Source organism: Oncorhynchus mykiss, chromosome 7 (assembly GCF_057628025.1).
Source record: "Oncorhynchus mykiss isolate SJ-2025 chromosome 7, ASM5762802v1, whole genome shotgun sequence".
Taxonomy (NCBI): Eukaryota; Metazoa; Chordata; class Actinopteri; order Salmoniformes; family Salmonidae; genus Oncorhynchus; species Oncorhynchus mykiss.
In genome coordinates, this window is record NC_143028.1 from 84,463,955 (window position 1) to 84,485,616 (window position 21,662).

The window sequence follows — 21,662 nt, forward strand, 5'->3', positions numbered from 1 at the left end:
CCTCTCTCTCTCTCGTTATATCTCTCTGATCTCTGGAGGTTTGAACAGCAGTCTCTCTCTCTCCCTCTCTCTCTCTCGTTATAACTCTCTGATCTCTGGAGGTTTGAACAGCAGTCTCTCTCTCTCCCTCTCTCTCTCTCGTTATATCTCTCTGATCTCTGGAGGTTTGAACAGCAGTCTCTCTCTCTCGTTATAACTCTCTGATCTCTGGAGGTCTGAACAGCAGTCTCTCTCTCTCTCCCTCTCTCTCTCTCGTTATAACTCTCTGATCTCTGGAGGTTTGAACAGCAGTCTCTCTCTCTCCCTCTCTCTCTCTCGTTATATCTCTCTGATCTCTGGAGGTTTGAACAGCAGTCTCTCTCTCTCCCTCTCTCTCTCTCGTTATATCTCTCTGATCTCTGGAGGTTTGAACAGCAGTCTCTCTCTCTCTCCCTCTCTCTCTCTCGTTTTATCTCTCTGATCTCTGGAGGTTTGAACAGCAGTCTCTCTCTCTCCCTCTCTCTCTCGTTATATCTCTCTGATCTCTGGAGGTTTGAACAGCAGTCTCTCTCTCTCCCTCTCTCTCTCTCGTTATATCTCTCTGATCTCTGGAGGTTTGAACAGCAGTCTCTCTCTCTCCCTCTCTCTCTCGTTATATCTCTCTGATCTCTGGAGGTTTGAACAGCAGTCTCTCTCTCTCCCTCTCTCTCTCTCGTTATATCTCTCTGATCTCTGGAGGTTTGAACAGCAGTCTCTCTCTCTCCCTCTCTCTCTCTCGTTATATCTCTCTGATCTCTGGAGGTTTGAACAGCAGTCTCTCTCTCTCCCTCTCTCTCTCTCGTTATATCTCTCTGATCTCTGGAGGTTTGAACAGCAGTCTCTCTCTCTCCCTCTCTCTCTCTCGTTATATCTCTCTGATCTCTGGAGGTTTGAACAGCAGTCTCTCTCTCAATTCAATTCAATTCAAGGGCTTTATTGGCATGGGAAACATGTGTTAACATTGCCAAAGCAAGTGAGGTAGACAACATACAAAGTGAAAATATAAAGTGAAAAACAACAAAAATTAACAGTAAACATTACACATACAGAGGTTTCAAAACAGTAAAGACATTACAAATGTCATATTATATATATATATACAGTGTTTTAACAATGTACAAATGGTTAAAGGACACAAGATAAAATAAATAAGCATAAATATGGGTTGTATTTACAATGGTGTGTGTTCTTCACTGGTTGCCCTTTTCTCGTGGCAACAGGTCACAAATCTTGCTGCTGTGATGGCACACTGTGGAATTTCACCCAGTAGATATGGGAGTTTTTCAAATTTGGATTTGTTTTCGAATTCTTTGTGGATCTGTGTAATCTGAGGGAAATATGTCTCTCTAATATGGTCATACATTGGGCAGGAGGTTAGGAAGTGCAGCTCAGTTTCCACCTCATTTTGTGGGCAGTGAGCACATAGCCTGTCTTCTCTTGAGAGCCATGTCTGCCTACGGCGGCCTTTCTCAATAGCAAGGCTATGCTCACTGAGTCTGTACATAGTCAAAGCTTTCCTTAATTTTGGGTCAGTCACAGTGGTCAGGTATTCTGCCGCTGTGTACTCTCTGTTTAGGGCCAAATAGCATTCTAGTTTGCTCTGTTTTTTTGTTAATTCTTTCCAATGTGTCAAGTAATTATCTTTTTGTTTTCTCATGATTTGGTTGGGTCTAATTGTGCTGTTGTCCTGGGGCTCTGTAGGGTGTGTTTGTGTTTGTGAACAGAGCCCCAGGACCAGCTTGCTTAGGGGACTCTTCTCCAGGTTCATCTCTCTGTAGGTGATGGCTTTGTTATGGAAGGTTTGTGAATCACTTCCTTTTAGGTGGTTGTAGAATTTAACGGCTCTTTTCTGGATTTTGATAATTAGTGGGTATCGGCCTAATTCTGCTCTGCATGCATTATTTGGTGTTCTACGTTGTACACGGAGGATATTTTTGCAGAATTCTGCGTGCAGAGTCTCAATTTGGTGTTTGTCCCATTTTGTGAAGTCTTGGTTGGTGAGCGGACCCCAGACCTCACAACCATAAAGGGCAATGGGCTCTATGACTGATTCAAGTATTTTTAGCCAAATCCTAATTGGTATGTTGAAATTTATGTTTCTTTTGATGGCATAGAATGCCCTTCTTGCCTTGTCTCTCAGATCGTTCACAGCTTTGTGGAAGTTACCTGTGGCGCTGATGTTTAGGCCAAGGTATGTATAGTTTTTTGTGTGCTCTAGGGCAACAGTGTCTAGATTGAATTTGTATTTGTGGTCCTGGTGACTGGACCTTTTTTGGAACACCATTATTTTGGTCTTACTGAGATTTACTGTCAGGGCCCAGGTCTGACAGAATCTGTGCATAAGATCTAGGTGCTGCTGTAGGCCCTCCTTGGTTGGTGACAGAAGCACCAGATCATCGGCAAACAGCAGACATTTGACTTCGGATTCTAGCAGGGGGAGGCCGGGTGCTGCAGACTTTTCTAGTGCCCGCGCCAATTCGTTGATATATATGTTGAAGAGGGTGGGGCTTAAACTGCATCCCTGTCTAACCCCACGACCCTGTGTGAAGAAATGTGTGTGTTTTTTGCCAATTTTAACCGCACACTTGTTGTTTGTGTACATGGATTTTATAATGTCGTATGTTTTACCCCCAACACCACTTTCCATCAGTTTGTATAGCAGACCCTCATGCCAGATTGAGTCGAAGGCTTTTTTGAAATCAACAAAGCATGAGAAGACTTTGCCTTTGTTTTGGTTTGTTTGGTTGTCAATTAGGGTGTGCAGGGTGAATACATGGTCTGTTGTACGGTAATTTGGTAAAAAGCCAATTTGACATTTGCTCAGTACATTGTTTTCATTGAGGAAATGTACGAGTCTGCTGTTAATAATAATGCAGAGGATTTTCCCAAGGTTACTGTTGACACATATTCCACGGTAGTTATTGGGGTCAAATTTGTCTCCACTTTTGTGGATTGGGGTGATCAGTCCTTGGTTCCAAATATTGGGGAAGATGCCAGAGCTAAGTATGATGTTAAAGAGTTTTAGTATAGCCAATTGGAATTTGTTGTCTGTATATTTGATCATTTCATTGAGGATACCATCAACACCACAGGCCTTTTTGGGTTGGAGGGTTTTTATTTTGTCCTGTAACTCATTCAATGTAATTGGATAATCCAGTGGGTTCTGGTAGTCTTTAATAGATGATTCTAAGATCTGTATTTGATCATGTATATGTTTTTGCTCTTTATTCTTTGTTATAGAGCCAAAGAGATTGGAGAAGTGGTTTACCCATACATCTCCATTTTGGATAGATAATTCTTGTTGTTGTTGTTTGTTTAGTGTTTTCCAATTTTCCCAGAAGTGGTTAGAGTCTATGGATTCTTCAATTGCATTGAGCTGATTTCTGACATGCTGTTCCTTCTTTTTCCGTAGTGTATTTCTGTATTGTTTTAGTGATTCACCATAGTGAAGGCGTAGACTCAGGTTTTCCGGGTCTCTATGTTTTTGGTTGGACAGGTTTCTCAATTTCTTTCTTAGATTTTTGCATTCTTCATCAAACCATTTGTCATTATTGTTAATTTTCTTTGGTTTTCTATTTGAGATTTTTAGATTTGATAGGGAAGCTGAGAGGTCAAATATACTGTTAAGATTTTCTACTGCCAAGTTTACACCTTCACTATTACAGCGGAACGTTTTACCCAGGAAATTGTCTAAAAGGGATTGAATTTGTTGTTGCCTAATTGTTTTTTGGTAGGTTTCCAAACTGCATTCCTTCCATCTATAGCATTTCTTAATGTTACTCAGTTCCTTTGGCTTTGATGCCTCATGATTGATTATTGCTCTGTTTAAGTAGACTGTGATTTTGCTGTGGTCTGATAGGGGTGTCAGTGGGCTGACTGTGAACGCTCTGAGAGACTCTGGGTTGAGGTCGGTGATAAAGTAGTCTACAGTACTACTGCCAAGAGATGAGCTATAGGTGTACCTACCATAGGAGTCCCCTCGAAGCCTACCGTTGACTATGTACATACCCAGCGTGCGACAGAGCTGCAGGAGTTGTGACCCGTTTTTGTTGGTTATGTTGTCATAGTTGTGCCTAGGGGGGCATATGTGGGAGGGAATGCTGTCACCTCCAGGCAGGTGTTTGTCCCCCTGTGTGCTTAGGGTGTCAGGTTCTTGTCCGGTTCTGGCATTTAGGTCGCCACAGACTAGTACATGTCCCTGGGCCTGGAAATGATTGATTTCCCCCTCCAGGATGGAGAAGCTGTCTTCATTAAAATATGGGGATTCTAGTGGGGGGATATAGGTAGCACACAGGAGGACATTTTTCTCTGTTAGGATAATTTCCTTTTGAATTTCTAGCCAAATGTAAAATGTTCCTGTTTTGATTAATTTAATGGAGTGAGTTAGGTCTGCTCTATACCAAATTAGCATACCCCCTGAGTCCCTTCCCTGTTTCACACCTGGTAGTTTGGTGGATGGGACTACCAGCTCTCTGTAACCTAGAGGGCAACCAGTGGGTCCGTCTCCTCTATACCAGGTTTCTTGCAGGATGACAATGTCTGTATTACCGATTTCTTTGGTGAAGTCCGGGTTTCTGCTCTTTAGGCCAAAGGCAGATGACCTCAGGCCTTGGATATTCCATGATAATATAGTGAAGGCTTTTTGTTCCATAGAGTGTCCAATGTTGTTGGTCGTGGTTTGGCCTCAGGCCAGTAAGTGTGAGCAGAGCCTGCTGAGCATCTGGTACATGCCATTGGCTTCGGCGAGTGTGAGAGTGGGGGTTGGGACTGTTTGCCCGCTCACTACCTGGGCGTATGTGTGGCTTCCATGTTGAGGCCCTCTTTGCGGGGGTGGGGTGCATGGGGTGGGCAGGAGTGGCATAGGTCTGACCTGGGTGGGCCTAAATGGGGTGTGGGCATGGTTGACGTGGGGGGGTGTTGATTGGTTGGGGTGGGGGTGTGGATGTGTCTGGGTGTACTGTGGTCTGGATGTAATTCCTCTTGGCGTGGGTCCTCTATGTGTAGGTCCAGGGGGGGGTCCTGCAGATCTGGGAGGGTGTCTCGCTGGTCTGGATGGGGTGTCTATTGATCTGTTGCTCCTGTGTGAAGTGTTGGGGATACGTTTGAGAGCGATGTCCTTTAGAGTTCGGGCAAAGGTGGGCACTGCTGCCTTGTAGAGGTGGACCTGGTCATAGAGGCTGTTCAAGTCCAGGGTGGAGTGGTGGGCCAGGAAAACGTTTGGTTTTGAGGCACAGTCACGGGAAATACTTGCATTTACCCGCTGTATTGTGGCAGGGTGGAAGTCTTTTCGTGGTAGCAGGGTGGAGATAACCACTTGTGCGTTGGGGAAAGTAGAAGAAGCCTTTTCAATCACTCTCTTCAGTGCTGTGGCCACTCTTTCCTGCAGTGCTCTCAGGTCGTTTGTGCCTGTGTGTATTATTATGTGGCTGGGTGAGCCTAGTTTGGCCTCAGACAGAAGGTCGAGGGCACGCTGGGTGTTTGGACACCAGAGTTTAGACACACTGTGTTTGGGAAAAAGTTTTTTTTCTTCTATATATTTCCCATTTGAGTCCATAAGTAGTACAATCTGTGTCTTGTGTTTGTCCTCAGTGGGTGTGGGGGGGTTGTCAAAAGGGCTATCAGGGTGGCTGACAGGGGGGGTGCTCAGAGGGGGTGAGAGCCTCTGGGCTTGGGGTTCTTCATTTGTCTGTTCTGCTGTGATTTCGACTCTATGGTCAGGGTCTGGTGTGGACTGTTCTGCTGTGGTGTCGACTCTATGTTCAGGGTCTGGTGTGGACTGTTCTGCTGTGGTGTCGAGACTTTTGTTGGGTGCTGAAGTGGGCTGTTCTGCTGGCTTCTCTGTGGGGGTGGCCACCTCTCTAGTGGGTTGTTCTCTGTCACACGCCGTCCCCATCAACTTCTCCTCCATCCCCCTCAACCTCTCCTCCACCAGCAGTCTGATACTCTCCTCTAGTGCTCTGTTCTGCTCCTCTTTCTCCTGTTGTATTTGTCTCACCACTGTCCAAAGTGCAGATATGTCTCTGTCCACCTCCAGCTCTCCGGGTCTGGTTAAGGGGCTGTTGTTGTGCTGGACTGTTGTCTGGGTCTGCGCTGACTTTAGTGTAATCACCTGCTGTTCCAGCTCCACCTGTCTTACCTCCAGCTGGGTGAATTTGTCCTTCATTTCAATGAGGGAGTGGTAATCTGTGCTGGGAGGTTGACTCTCCACTGGGGGTTGCTCATCTGTGGGGTTACATAATGAAGAGGTCTGGTCTGACCCGCTCTGTGTGGGGGTATCATTATCAAGGCAGAGCTTCTCCTGCTGGGCTAATTCTTTGATTAGGTGAAAGTCCAGCTGAAACTGTTTGTGGTTATTCTGTACCATTACTGATCCGGATTTATAGATATTTATATTACTTAACTCAGAGTCCTCGTTATCAAGTATTCTGAGTTTCCACCCCTCGTTAATCCCCCCTCTCGTAACAAAGGGGTAGTGTGCTAATATAGCACTGTGCCATGCCAGGGGATGGTTTGTGTGGAAGATGAGGTTGCTGATGTTCCCATTTTTGTAATAGTCAGCAAAAAGTGTCTCTTGATTTTCCATAAGGAGCTTCTTCTTGTGGTCTTTTCTTGCCTTATCATTCTTTACATGCAAAGGGTACTGTATTTTAATTACCTCTGAACAGCGGGAGGGAGCTTCTAAGGCCTCTCCATTTGGTTGGGGTAGACTGTGTGACTCTCCTGCCATTGTTGGGCTAATGGGCTTTGACACCTCTCACTTGACACGTCAGTGCTAGTTGAAGCTGTATCAAGCTTGGCAGAATTATGTTAGAATTCAGTCCTTATAAAGTAATGTTGTGTATTTTTCTTCTTGGCTTTTGGAAATAAAATATTGTTTCAGACTAAACATTACTCACTCAGTTACAGGTTGGATGGTGTTTTCAGGTTTCTGTTGTTTTCCAGAGAATTTGCTGTATAGGGTAAAAAATCCTTGGTTGTTGTGAACTTTCCAGGTGATTCCGTAATTCCGTCCAAAATGAGGTTGTAGGTTTTAAGTTTTGATTTGAAGTAGGGGTTATGTTGAAGAGGGTAGAATCCAGTATGTGTTCCTGACAAAAAATCCAAGTTTATCTAACTCCTAACCTATCTTTTTTAAAGAAAATGCTGAAAAATGCAGGAGCTCTGATCCTGACCTCTGCTCTGCCTCTCTGTCTCTCTCTCTCTCTCTCTCGTTATATCTCTCTGATCTCTGGAGGTTTGAACAGCAGTCTCTCTCTCTCTCTCTCTCTCTCTCTCGTTATAACTCTCTGATCTCTGGAGGTTTGAACAGCAGTCTCTCTCTCTCCCTCTCTCTCTCTCGTTATATCTCTCTGATTTCTGGAGGTTTGAACAGCAGTCTCTCTCTCTCTCCCTCTCTCTCTCTCGTTATATCTCTCTGATCTCTGGAGGTTTGAACAGCAGTCTCTCTCTCTCTCTCCCTCTCTCTCTCTCGTTATATCTCTCTGATCTCTGGAGGTTTGAACAGCAGTCTCTCTCTCTCCCTCTCTCTCTCTCGTTATAACTCTCTGATCTCTGGAGGTTTGAACAGCAGTCTCTCTCTCTCTCCCTCTCTCTCTCTCGTTATAACTCTCTGATCTCTGGAGGTTTGAACAGCAGTCTCTCTCTCTCCCTCTCTCTCTCGTTATATCTCTCTGATTTCTGGAGGTTTGAACAGCAGTCTCTCTCTCTCTCCCTCTCTCTCTCTCGTTATATCTCTCTGATCTCTGGAGGTTTGAACAGCAGTCTCTCTCTCTCTCCCTCTCTCTCTCTCGTTATATCTCTCTGATCTCTGGAGGTTTGAACAGCAGTCTCTCTCTCTCTCCCTCTCTCTCTCTCGTTATATCTCTCTGATCTCTGGAGGTTTGAACAGCAGTCTCTCTCTCTCTCCCTCTCTCTCTCTCGTTATATCTCTCTGATCTCTGGAGGTTTGAACAGCAGTCTCTCTCTCTCCCTCTCTCTCTCGTTATATCTCTCTGATCTCTGGAGGTTTGAACAGCAGTCTCTCTCTCTCTCGTTATATCTCTCTGATCTCTGGAGGTTTGAACAGCAGTCTCTCTCTCGTTATATCTCTCTGATCTCTGGAGGTTTGAACAGCAGTCTCTCTCTCGTTATATCTCTCTGATCTCTGGAGGTTTGAACTGCAGTCTCTCTCTCTCCCTCTCTCTCTCTCGTTATATCTCTCTGATCTCTGGAGGTTTGAACAGCAGTCTCTCTCTCTCCCTCTCTCTCTCTCGTTATAACTCTCTGATCTCTGGAGGTTTGAACAGCAGTCTCTCTCTCTCCCTCTCTCTCTCGTTATATCTCTCTGATCTCTGGAGGTTTGAACAGCAGTCTCTCTCTCTCCCTCTCTCTCTCTCGTTATATCTCTCTGATCTCTGGAGGTTTGAACAGCAGTCTCTCTCTCTCCCTCTCTCTCTCTCGTTATATCTCTCTGATCTCTGGAGGTTTGAACAGCAGTCTCTCTCTCTCCCTCTCTCTCTCTCGTTATATCTCTCTGATCTCTGGAGGTTTGAACAGCAGTCTCTCTCTCTCCCTCTCTCTCTCTCGTTATATCTGTCTGATCTCTGGAGGTTTGAACAGCAGTCTCTCTCTCTCTCCCTCTCTCTCTCTCGTTATATCTCTCTGATCTCTGGAGGTTTGAACAGCAGTCTCTCTCTCTCCCTCTCTCTCTCTCGTTATATCTCTCTGATTTCTGGAGGTTTGAACAGCAGTCTCTCTCTCTCTCCCTCTCTCTCTCTCGTTATATCTCTCTGATCTCTGGAGGTTTGAACAGCAGTCTCTCTCTCTCTCTCCCTCTCTCTCTCTCGTTATATCTCTCTGATCTCTGGAGGTTTGAACAGCAGTCTCTCTCTCTCCCTCTCTCTCTCTCGTTATAACTCTCTGATCTCTGGAGGTTTGAACAGCAGTCTCTCTCTCTCTCCCTCTCTCTCTCTCGTTATAACTCTCTGATCTCTGGAGGTTTGAACAGCAGTCTCTCTCTCTCCCTCTCTCTCTCGTTATATCTCTCTGATTTCTGGAGGTTTGAACAGCAGTCTCTCTCTCTCTCCCTCTCTCTCTCTCGTTATATCTCTCTGATCTCTGGAGGTTTGAACAGCAGTCTCTCTCTCTCTCCCTCTCTCTCTCTCGTTATATCTCTCTGATCTCTGGAGGTTTGAACAGCAGTCTCTCTCTCTCTCCCTCTCTCTCTCTCGTTATATCTCTCTGATCTCTGGAGGTTTGAACAGCAGTCTCTCTCTCTCCCTCTCTCTCTCGTTATATCTCTCTGATCTCTGGAGGTTTGAACAGCAGTCTCTCTCTCTCCCTCTCTCTCTCTCGTTATATCTCTCTGATCTCTGGAGGTTTGAACAGCAGTCTCTCTCTCGTTATATCTCTCTGATCTCTGGAGGTTTGAACAGCAGTCTCTCTCTCGTTATATCTCTCTGATCTCTGGAGGTTTGAACAGCAGTCTCTCTCTCTCCCTCTCTCTCTCTCGTTATATCTCTCTGATCTCTGGAGGTTTGAACAGCAGTCTCTCTCTCTCCCTCTCTCTCTCTCGTTATAACTCTCTGATCTCTGGAGGTTTGAACAGCAGTCTCTCTCTCTCCCTCTCTCTCTCTCGTTATATCTCTCTGATCTCTGGAGGTTTGAACAGCAGTCTCTCTCTCTCGTTATAACTCTCTGATCTCTGGAGGTCTGAACAGCAGTCTCTCTCTCTCCCTCTCTCTCTCTCGTTATAACTCTCTGATCTCTGGAGGTTTGAACAGCAGTCTCTCTCTCTCCCTCTCTCTCTCTCGTTATATCTCTCTGATCTCTGGAGGTTTGAACAGCAGTCTCTCTCTCTCTCCCTCTCTCTCTCTCGTTTTATCTCTCTGATCTCTGGAGGTTTGAACAGCAGTCTCTCTCTCTCCCTCTCTCTCTCTCGTTATATCTCTCTGATCTCTGGAGGTTTGAACAGCAGTCTCTCTCTCTCTCCCTCTCTCTCTCTCGTTTTATCTCTCTGATCTCTGGAGGTTTGAACAGCAGTCTCTCTCTCTCCCTCTCTCTCTCGTTATATCTCTCTGATCTCTGGAGGTTTGAACAGCAGTCTCTCTCTCTCCCTCTCTCTCTCTCGTTATATCTCTCTGATCTCTGGAGGTTTGAACAGCAGTCTCTCTCTCTCCCTCTCTCTCTCGTTATATCTCTCTGATCTCTGGAGGTTTGAACAGCAGTCTCTCTCTCTCCCTCTCTCTCTCTCGTTATATCTCTCTGATCTCTGGAGGTTTGAACAGCAGTCTCTCTCTCTCCCTCTCTCTCTCTCGTTATATCTCTCTGATCTCTGGAGGTTTGAACAGCAGTCTCTCTCTCTCCCTCTCTCTCTCTCGTTATATCTCTCTGATCTCTGGAGGTTTGAACAGCAGTCTCTCTCTCTCCCTCTCTCTCTCTCGTTATATCTCTCTGATCTCTGGAGGTTTGAACAGCAGTCTCTCTCTCTCCCTCTCTCTCTCTCGTTATATCTCTCTGATCTCTGGAGGTTTGAACAGCAGTCTCTCTCTCTCTCCCTCTCTCTCTCTCGTTATATCTCTCTGATCTCTGGAGGTTTGAACAGCAGTCTCTCTCTCTCTCTCTCTCTCTCTCGTTATAACTCTCTGATCTCTGGAGGTTTGAACAGCAGTCTCTCTCTCTCCCTCTCTCTCTCTCGTTATATCTCTCTGATTTCTGGAGGTTTGAACAGCAGTCTCTCTCTCTCTCCCTCTCTCTCTCTCGTTATATCTCTCTGATCTCTGGAGGTTTGAACAGCAGTCTCTCTCTCTCTCCCTCTCTCTCTCTCGTTATATCTCTCTGATCTCTGGAGGTTTGAACAGCAGTCTCTCTCTCTCTCCCTCTCTCTCTCTCGTTATATCTCTCTGATCTCTGGAGGTTTGAACAGCAGTCTCTCTCTCTCCCTCTCTCTCTCTCGTTATATCTCTCTGATCTCTGGAGGTTTGAACAGCAGTCTCTCTCTCTCTCCCTCTCTCTCTCTCGTTATATCTCTCTGATCTCTGGAGGTTTGAACAGCAGTCTCTCTCTCTCTCCCTCTCTCTCTCTCGTTATATCTCTCTGATCTCTGGAGGTTTGAACAGCAGTCTCTCCCTCTCTCTCTCTCTCTCTCTCTCGTTATAACTCTCTGATCTCTGGAGGTTTGAACAGCAGTCTCTCTCGTTTTATCTCTCTGATCTCTGGACGTTTGAACAGCAGTCTCTCTCTCTCCCTCTCTCTCTCTCGTTATATCTCTCTGATCTCTGGAGGTCTGAACAGCAGTCTCTCTCTCTCCCTCTCTCTCTCTCGTTATAACTCTCTGATCTCTGGAGGTTTGAACAGCAGTCTCTCTCTCTCCCTCTCTCTCTCGTTATAACTCTGATCTCTGGAGGTTTGAACAGCAGTCTCTCCCTCTCTCTCTCGTTATAACTCTCTGATCTCTGGAGGTCTGAACAGCAGTCTCTCTCTCTCCCTCTCTCTCTCTCGTTATAACTCTCTGATCTCTGGAGGTTTGAACAGCAGTCTCTCTCTCTCTCCCTCTCTCTCTCTCGTTATATCTCTCTGATCTCTGGAGGTTTGAACAGCAGTCTCTCTCTCTCCCTCTCTCTCTCGTTATATCTCTCTGATCTCTGGAGGTTTGAACAGCAGTCTCTCTCTCTCCCTCTCTCTCTCTCGTTATATCTCTCTGATCTCTGGAGGTTTGAACAGCAGTCTCTCTCTCTCCCTCTCTCTCTCGTTATATCTCTCTGATCTCTGGAGGTTTGAACAGCAGTCTCTCTCTCTCCCTCTCTCTCTCTCGTTATATCTCTCTGATCTCTGGAGGTTTGAACAGCAGTCTCTCTCTCTCCCTCTCTCTCTCTCGTTATATCTCTCCGATCTCTGGAGGTTTGAACAGCAGTCTCTCTCTCTCCCTCTCTCTCTCTCGTTATATCTCTCTGATCTCTGGAGGTTTGAACAGCAGTCTCTCTCTCTCCCTCTCTCTCTCTCGTTATATCTCTCTGATCTCTGGAGGTTTGAACAGCAGTCTCTCTCTCTCCCTCTCTCTCTCTCGTTATATCTCTCTGATTTCTGGAGGTTTGAACAGCAGTCTCTCTCTCTCTCCCTCTCTCTCTCTCGTTATATCTCTCTGATCTCTGGAGGTTTGAACAGCAGTCTCTCTCTCTCTCCCTCTCTCTCTCTCGTTATATCTCTCTGATCTCTGGAGGTTTGAACAGCAGTCTCTCTCTCTCCCTCTCTCTCTCTCGTTATAACTCTCTGATCTCTGGAGGTTTGAACAGCAGTCTCTCTCTCTCTCCCTCTCTCTCTCTCGTTATAACTCTCTGATCTCTGGAGGTTTGAACAGCAGTCTCTCTCTCTCCCTCTCTCTCTCTCGTTATATCTCTCTGATTTCTGGAGGTTTGAACAGCAGTCTCTCTCTCTCTCCCTCTCTCTCTCTCGTTATATCTCTCTGATCTCTGGAGGTTTGAACAGCAGTCTCTCTCTCTCTCTCTCTCTCTCTCGTTATATCTCTCTGATCTCTGGAGGTTTGAACAGCAGTCTCTCTCTCTCTCCCTCTCTCTCTCTCGTTATATCTCTCTGATCTCTGGAGGTTTGAACAGCAGTCTCTCTCTCTCCCTCTCTCTCTCTCTCGTTATATCTCTCTGATCTCTGGAGGTTTGAACAGCAGTCTCTCTCTCTCCCTCTCTCTCTCTCGTTATAACTCTCTGATCTCTGGAGGTTTGAACAGCAGTCTCTCTCTCTCTCTCTCGTTATAACTCTCTGATCTCTGGAGGTTTGAACAGCAGTCTCTCTCTCTCCCTCTCTCTCTCTCGTTATAACTCTCTGGAGGTTTGAACAGCAGTCTCTCTCTCTCCCTCTCTCTCTCTCGTTATAACTCTCTGATCTCTGGAGGTTTGAACAGCAGTCTCTCTCTCCCTCTCTCTCTCTCGTTATATCTCTCTGATCTCTGGAGGTTTGAACAGCAGTCTCTCTCTCTCTCCCTCTCTCTCTCTCGTTATATCTCTCTGATCTCTGGAGGTTTGAACAGCAGTCTCTCCCTCTCTCTCTCTCTCTCTCGTTATAACTCTCTGATCTCTGGAGGTTTGAACAGCAGTCTCTCTCGTTTTATCTCTCTGATCTCTGGAGGTTTGAACAGCAGTCTCTCTCTCTCCCTCTCTCTCTCTCGTTATATCTCTCTGATCTCTGGAGGTTTGAACAGCAGTCTCTCTCTCTCCCTCTCTCTCTCTCGTTATAACTCTCTGATCTCTGGAGGTTTGAACAGCAGTCTCTCCCTCTCTCTCTCGTTATAACTCTCTGATCTCTGGAGGTCTGAACAGCAGTCTCTCTCTCTCCCTCTCTCTCTCTCGTTATAACTCTCTGATCTCTGGAGGTTTGAACAGCAGTCTCTCCCTCTCTCTCTCGTTATAACTCTCTGATCTCTGGAGGTTTGAACAGCAGTCTCTCTCTCTCCCTCTCTCTCTCGTTATAACTCTCTGATCTCTGGAGGTTTGAACAGCAGTCTCTCTCTCTCCCTCTCTCTCTCTCGTTATAACTCTCTGATCTCTGGAGGTTTGAACAGCAGTCTCTCTCTCTCCCTCTCTCTCTCTCGTTATATCTCTCTGATCTCTGGAGGTCTGAACAGCAGTCTCTCTCTCTCCCTCTCTCTCTCTCGTTATAACTCTCTGATCTCTGGAGGTTTGAACAGCAGTCTCTCTCTCTCCCTCTCTCTCTCTCGTTATATCTCTCTGATCTCTGGAGGTTTGAACAGCAGCCTCTCTCTCTCGTTATATCTCTCTGATCTCTGGAGGTTTGAACAGCAGCCTCTCTCTCGTTATATCTCTCTGATCTCTGGAGGTTTGAACAGCAGTCTCTCTCTCGTTATATCTCTCTGATCTCTGGAGGTTTGAACAGCAGCCTCTCTCTATCAGAACAACATCTCTTTGTGTTCTTCTGTTACATAAACCACTCTTATTGTCGTTGAGATGTAAACACTAGAATAACAGCTTCATTCCAAACCCATTGTGTTTAGTCGCTGAGGGCGGCCCCAAATGAGACCTATTCCCACCTACTGAGGATTTAGGAGTGAGTTGGTTGTCATGGGGACAGTGACTGTGTGATGAAAGTAATGATGGATTGTATTGGCCTCTCTTTGTGCCAGCGGGCTACTGTACTGCGATGAGTCACTGGATCGCTCCGTTTAGCCAGCATGCAGCCTCACTGACTGTCAATACACAGGTTAGACAGGGAGAGAGAGGGGCTGGTTAGACAGGGCAGGGAGAGAGAGGGGCTGGTTAGACAGGGCAGGGAGAGAGGGGGGGCTGGTTAGAAAGGGCAGGGAGAGAGGGGGGGCTGGTTAGACAGGGCAGGGAGAGGGGCTGGTTAGACAGGACAGGGAGAGAGGGGGGCTGGTTAGACAGGACAGGGAGAGAGGGGGGCTGGTTAGACAGGACAGGGAGAGAGGGGGGCTGGTTAGACAGGACATGGAGAGAGGGGGGCTGGTTAGACAGGGCAGGGAGAGAGGGGGGCTGGTTAGACAGGGCAGGGAGAGAGGGGGGCTGGTTAGACAGGGCAGGGAGAGAGGGGGGCTGGTTAGACAGGGCAGGGAGAGAGAGAGAGGGGGGCTGGTTAGACAGGGCAGGGAGGGAGAGAGAGAGAGAGGGGCTGGTTAGACAGGGCAGGGGAGAGAGAGAGGGGGGCTGGTTAGACAGGGCAGGGAGAGGCAGGCTGTACTAGGTCCATGGCACAGGATTAGACTGAGGCAGCTAGGAGGACTGTGTCAATTAGACAAGGAGTCTGAGGGACCTTGAGGACAGCGGAGACGCACGGGGACCTTGAGGACAGGGGGGCCTTGAGGACAGCGGAGACACTGGGGGACCTTGAGGACAGGGGGACCTTGAGTACAGCGGAGCCACAGGGGGACCTTGAGGAGACACTGAGGGACCTTGAGGACAGCGGACACGCAGGGGGACCTCAGATCTGTCTGAACATCTCTCTGTTAACCTGGCTGGTTCAGATCTGTCTGAACATCTCTCTGTTAACCTGGCTGGTTCAGATCTGTCTGAACATCTCTCTGTTAACCTGGCTGGTTCAGATCTGTCTGAACATCTCTCTGTTAACCTGGCTGGTTCAGATCTGTCTGAACATCTCTCTGTTAACCTGGCTGGTTCAGATCTGTCTGAACATCTCTCTGTTAACCTGGCTGGTTCAGATCTGTCTGAACATCTCTCTGTTAACCTGGCTGGTTCAGATCTGTCTGAACATCTCTCTGTTAACCTGGCTAGTTCAGATCTGTCTGAACATCTCTCTGTTAACCTGGCTTGTTCAGATCTGTCTGAACATCTCTCTGTTAACCTGGCTGGTCAAATCTGTCTGAACTCAGTATGACAGGGCTAGTCAGAGGAGCTGGTTGAGGCACTGACAGGGCTAGTTAGAGGAGCTGGTTGAAGACCTTGACAGGGCTAGTTAGAGGAGCTGGTTGAGGCACTGACAGGGCTAGTCAGAGGAGCTGGTTGAAGACCTGACAGGGCTAGTCAAAGGAGCTGGTTGAGGCACTGACAGGGCTAGTTAGATGAGCTGGTTGAAGACCTGACAGGGTTAGTCAGAGGAGCTGGTTGAAGACCTGACAGGGTTAGTCAGAGGAGCTGGTTGAAGACCTGACAGGATTAGTCAGAGGAGCTGGTTGAAGACCTGACAGGGTTAGTCAGAGGAGCTGGTTGAAGACCTGACAGGGTTAGTCAGAGGAGCTGGTTGAAGACCTGACAGGGCTAGTTAGAGGAGCTGGTTGAAGACCTGACAGGGCTAGTTAGAGGAGCTGGTTGATGACCTGACAGGGTTAGTCAGAGGAGCTGGTTGAGGCACTGACAAGGCTAGTTAGAGGAGCTGGTTGAAGAACTGACGGGGCTAGTTAGAGGAGCTGGTTCAAGAACTGACAGGGCTAGTTAGAGGAGCTGGTTGAAGACCTGACAGGGCTAGTTAGAGGAGCTGGTTGAGGCACTGACAGGGCTAGTCAGAGGAGCTGCTTGTGGCACTGACAGGGCTAGTCAGAGGAGCTGGTTGAAGACCTGACAGGGCTAGTCAGAGGAGCTGGTTGAAGACCTGACAGGGCTAGTCAGAGGAGCTGGTTGAAGACCTGACAGGGCTAGTCAGAGGAGCTGGTTGAAGACCTGACAGGGCTAGTCAGAGGAGCTGGTTGATGACCTGACAGGGCTAGTCAGAGGAGCTGGTTGAAGACCTGACAGGGCTAGTCAGAGGAGCTGGTTGAAGACCTGACAGGGCTAGTCAGAGTAGCTGGTTGAGGCACTGACAGGGCTAATGATACTTGGACATTTCTAGTCTTGTTTGGTTTACCTTGAGGTAAAGATGCTGAGATGCTAACCCACATTAATGAGGGGAGGAGAAGGCTTTAGTTGCTAGGGAATTTTTTTGTCTGTGAACGTGTGTTTTCAAAGAGGTGTCTGTTGTTGGAGAGAAAAGCCAACGTAAAATACAGCAGGAGAATATGTAGTCTAGTCACACAGAATGGGGATGATGTAGCCTAGTCACACAGAATGGGGATGATGTAGTCTAGTCACAAGAATGGGGATGATGTAGTCTAGTCACACAGAATGGGGATGATGTAGCCTAGTCACACAGAATGGGGATGATGTAGCCTAGTCACACAGAATGGGGATGATGTAGCCTAGTCACACAGAATGGGGATGATGTAGTCTAGTCACACAGAATGGGGATGATGTAGTCTAGTCACACAGAATGGGGATGATGTAGTCTAGTCACACAGAATGGGGATGATGTAGTCTAGTCACACAGAATGGGGATGATGTAGTCTAGTCACACAGAATGGGGATGATGTAGTCTAGTCACACAGAATGGGGATGATGTAGTCTAGTCACACAGAATGGGGATGATGTAGTCTAGTCACACAGAATGGGGATGATGTAGTCTAGTCACACAGAATGGGGATGATGTAGCCTAGTCACACAGAATGGGGATGATGTAGTCTAGTCACACAGAATGCAGCTAGTATGTAGTCTAGTGGGATGTGCTTGTTGATCTCTCCTCTTCTCTCTCTCTGCAGTCAGTACTCGGGTCCCCACAGCCAAGTACACCAAGGTGGGGGAGACTTTGAGACATGTGATCCCAGGTCACATGCAGTGCTCCATGGCGTGTGGAGGGAGGGCCTGTAAATACGAGAACCCGGCCCGCTGGAGTGACAAGGAGCAGGCCGTTAAGGGACTGTACTCCTCATGGTGAGTCTCTGTCTAACATCCCGTGTCTGTCCTCTGTCTCTCTTCTGGGCTTATAGATAGATAGATAGATAGATAGTTAGATAGTATCAGACAGCTCTGGATTAGGTAGTTGGATGGATAGGTAGTTAGATGGATAGGTAGTTAGGTAGGTGGCAAGATAGATAGGTAGTTAGATAGATAGGTAGTAAGATAGATAGGTAGTTAGTTAGATAGACAGGTAGTTAGATATATACATGTATTGAGATAGGTAGATGTGTATATATATAGAACCCCCATACTTTAATGAAGACAGCTTCTCCATCCTACAGTATATCCCCCCCACTAGAATCCCCATACTATAATGAAGACAGCTTCTCCATCCTGGAGGGGGAAATGAATCATTTCCAGGCCCAGGGACATGTACTAGTCTGTGGTGACCTAAATACCAGAACCGGACAAGAACCTGACACCCTCAGCACACAGGGGGACACACACCTGCCTGCAGGTGACAGCATTCTCTCCCACATATGCCCCCCTAGGCACAACTATGACAACATAACCAACAAAAACGGGTCACACCTCCTGCAGCTCTGTCGCACGCTGGGTATGTACATAGTTAATGGTAGGCTTCGAGGGGACTGTAGACTACTGTAGACTACTTTATCACTGACCTCAACCCAGAGTCTCTCAGAGCGTTCACAGTCAGCCCACTAACACCCCTATCAGATCACAGAAAAATCACAGTCTACTTGAACAGAGCAATACTCAAATCATGAGACATTAAAGCCAAAGGAACTGAGTAATATTAAGAAATGCTATAGATGGAAGGAATGCAGTTTGTTTTTTGGTAGGTTTCCAATTAGGCAACAACAAATTCAATCCCTTTTAGACAATTTCCTGGGTAAAACGTTCCACTGTAATAGTGAAGGTGTAAACTTGGCAGTAGAAAATCTTAACAGTATATTTGACCTCTCAGCTTCCCTATCAAATCTAAAAATCTCAAATAGAAAACCGAATAAAATTAACAACAATGACAAATGGTTTGATGAAGAAAGCAAAAATCTAAGAAAGAAATTGAGAAACCTGTCCAACCAAAAACATAGATACCCAGAAAACCTGAGTCTACGCCTTCACTATGGTGAATCACTAAAACCATACAGAAATACACTACGGAAAAAGAAGGAACAGCACGTTAGAAATCAGCTCAATGTAATTGAAGAATCCATAGACTCTAACCACTTCTGGGAAAATTGGAAAACACTAAACAAACAACAACACAAAGAATTATCTATCCAAAATGGAGATGTATGGGTAAACCACTTCTCCAATCTTTTTGGCTCTATAACAAAGGATAAAGAGCAAAAACATGTACATGATCAAATACAAATCTTAGAATCAACTATTAAAGACGACCAGAACCCACTGGATTCTCCAATTACCTTGAATGAACTACAGGACAAAATAAAAACCCTCCAACCCAAAAAGGCATGCGGTGTTGATGGTATCCTTAATAAAATTATCAAATATACAGACAGCAAATTCCAATTGGCTATACTAAAACGCTTTAACATCATCCTTAGCTCTGGCATCTTCCCCAATATTTGGAACCAAGGACTGATCAGCCCAATCCACAAAAGTGGAGACAAATTTGACCCCAAAAACTACTTTGCGTCAAAAGTAACCTTGGGAAAATCCTCTGCATTATCATTAACAGCAGACTTGTACATTTCCTCAGTGAAAACAATGTACTGAGCAAATGTCAATTTTTTGACCAAATTACCGTACGTACGTGTTCACCCTGCACACCAACAAACAAAACAAAGGCAAAGTCTTATCATGATTTGTTGATTTCAAAAAAGCCTTTGACTCAATTTGGCATGAGGGTCTGCTATACAAATTGATAAAAAGTGGTGTTGAGGGAAAAACATACAACATTATAAAATCCATGTACACAAACAACAAGTGTGCGGTTAAAATGGGCAAAAAACTCACAGGGCCGTGGGGTGAGACAGGGATGCAGCTTAAGCCCCACCCTCTTCAACATATATATCAACGAATTGGCGCGGGCACTAGAAAAGTCTGCAGCACCCGGCCTCACCCTACTAGAATCCGAAGTCAAATGTCTGCTGTTTGCTGATGATCTGGTGCTTCTGTCACCAACCAAGGAGGGCCTACAGCAGCACCTAGATATTCTGCACAGATTCTGTCAGACCTGGGCCCTGACAGTAAATCTCAGTAAGACCAAAATAATGGTGTTCCAAAAAAGGTCCAGTCGCCACGACCACAAATACAAATTCCATCTAGACACTGTTGCCCTAGAGCACACAAAAAACTATACATACAGTGGGGCAAAAAAGTATTTAGGCAGCCACCAATTGAGCAAGTTCTCCCACTTAAAAATATGAGAGGGGCCTGTAATTTTCATCATAGGTACACTTCAACTATGACAGACAAAATGAGAAAAAAAATCCAGAAAATCACATTTTGATAATTAATTTATTTGCAAATAATGGTGGAAAATAAGTATTTGGTCACACAAGCAAGATTTCTGGCTCTCATAGACTTGTAACTTCTTCTTTAAGAGGCTCCTCTGTCCTCCACTCGTTACCTGTATTAATGGCACCTGTTTGAACTTGTTATCAGTATAAAAGACACCTGTCCACAACCTCAAACAGTCACACTCCAAACTCCACTATGGCCAAGACCAAAGAGCTGTCAAAGGACACCAGAAACAAAATTGTCCTACGGCCTCCTCCATGTCTCCTGATGTACTGGCCTGTCTCCTGGTAGCACCTCCATGCTCTGGACACTACGCTGACAGACACAGCAAACCTTCTTGCCACAGCTCGCATTGATGTGCCATCCTGGATGAGCTGCACTACCTGAGCCACTTGTGTGGGTTGTAGACTCCGTCTCATGCTACCACTAGAGTGAAAGCACCGCCAGCATTCAAAAGTGACCAAAACATCAGCCAGGAAGCATAGGAACTGAGAAGTGGTCTGGTCACCACCTGCAGAACCACTCCTTTATTGGGGGTGTCTTGCTAAATGCCTATACTTTCCACCTGTTGTCTATTCCATTTGCACAACAGCATGTGAAATTTATTGTCAATCAGTGTTGCTTCCTAAGTGGACAGTTTGATTTCACAGAAGTGTGATTGACTTGGAGTTACATTATGTTGTTTAAGTGTTCCCTTTATTTTTTTGAGAAGTGTGTGTGTGTGTGTGTGTGTGTGTGTATATATATATATATATATATATGTATGTATGTATGTATGACATTTGTAATGTCTTTATTATTTTAAAACTTCTGTATGTGTAATGTTTACTGTAAATTTGTATTGTTTATTTCACTTTTGTATATTATCTACCTCACTTGCTTTGGCAATGTTAACACGTTTCCCATGCCAATAAAGCCCCTTGAATTGAATAGATAGATGGGTAGTAAGATAGATAGGTAGGTAGGTAGGTAGGTAGGTAGGTAGGTAGGTAGGTAGGTAGGTAGATCTGTAGATAGATAGGTAGGTAGATGGGTTGTAATATAGATATGTTGTTGGATAGATATTTAGATGGGTAGATATAGATCGATATGGGTAGTAAGATAGATAGATGGGTAGTAAGATAGATAGATGGGTAGTAAGATGGATGGATGGATGGATGGATAGATAGATGGGTAGTAAGATAGATATGTGGGTAGTAAGATAGATAGATATGTGGGTAGTAAGATAGATATTTAGTTAGATAGATAGGTAGTATGATAGATCTATTTGATCATTTAAAACACAATAAAACCTCGTGGATAAAGCCATTTTAAATCATTGAGGATGACACAAAAAAGTTTGAAACGGTATTTCCATTGTGGTCCTCTTAAATAAATGTCTCTAAGCATTACCAAACTCAGTACTACTAGGCATGCTTGAGTTACAGATATAATAATTAATACATTCTTTAACTTTTCAAAGAATCTCAAAGCGCATCAAAAGTAAGACAACAAATAAATATGTAAATGACGGAGATTGAAAGCATGTCAGTCGGTTTGGGATCAAGTTGAGGCAAGTTAGTCTGTAAAGGCAGTGTAGGTTCAGTTGAGGGGGCATCGAAGGGACAGCCAAGGACAACCAAAGACCGGAGCTGTGTTCCCATACTAACATACTGTATACTATATACTTCATGAGTATATACTATTAGTTCATTTTTAGTATACTGTAAACGCACGGTGTCCTTTCAGTCAAGTGTACTAGCGCTTCGCCTGTCTATTGGAGGTTGATGCTAGCTTGTTAGCATAACAAATGACTATCTACACATCTTACAACTTCATGAACAATGTCCATTGAGAACACACAACGACTATACCGCTTAGCTAAGAATGATGTGAATAATCAAGTCAATCAATGTTTTCCTCTGTCTGTATTGGATGTGTTGTTGTTTGTCTGTATTGGATGTGTCGTTG

At 45.6% G+C, this 21,662-nt stretch overlaps 1 protein-coding gene across 3 annotated transcripts in view; it reads left to right on the top strand.

The window, feature by feature from the left end:
• Positions 1-21,662, top strand: part of ptpdc1a (protein tyrosine phosphatase domain containing 1a) — a 90,964-nt gene that overhangs the window by 25,363 nt on the left and 43,939 nt on the right. For all 3 annotated transcript variants that reach the window (XM_036984357.2, XM_090242162.1, XM_090242161.1), the window contains exon 3: positions 17,063-17,234. In XM_036984357.2, the coding sequence (XP_036840252.2) occupies positions 17,063-17,234 (172 nt within the window). The remainder of the gene's footprint in view (positions 1-17,062; positions 17,235-21,662) is intronic.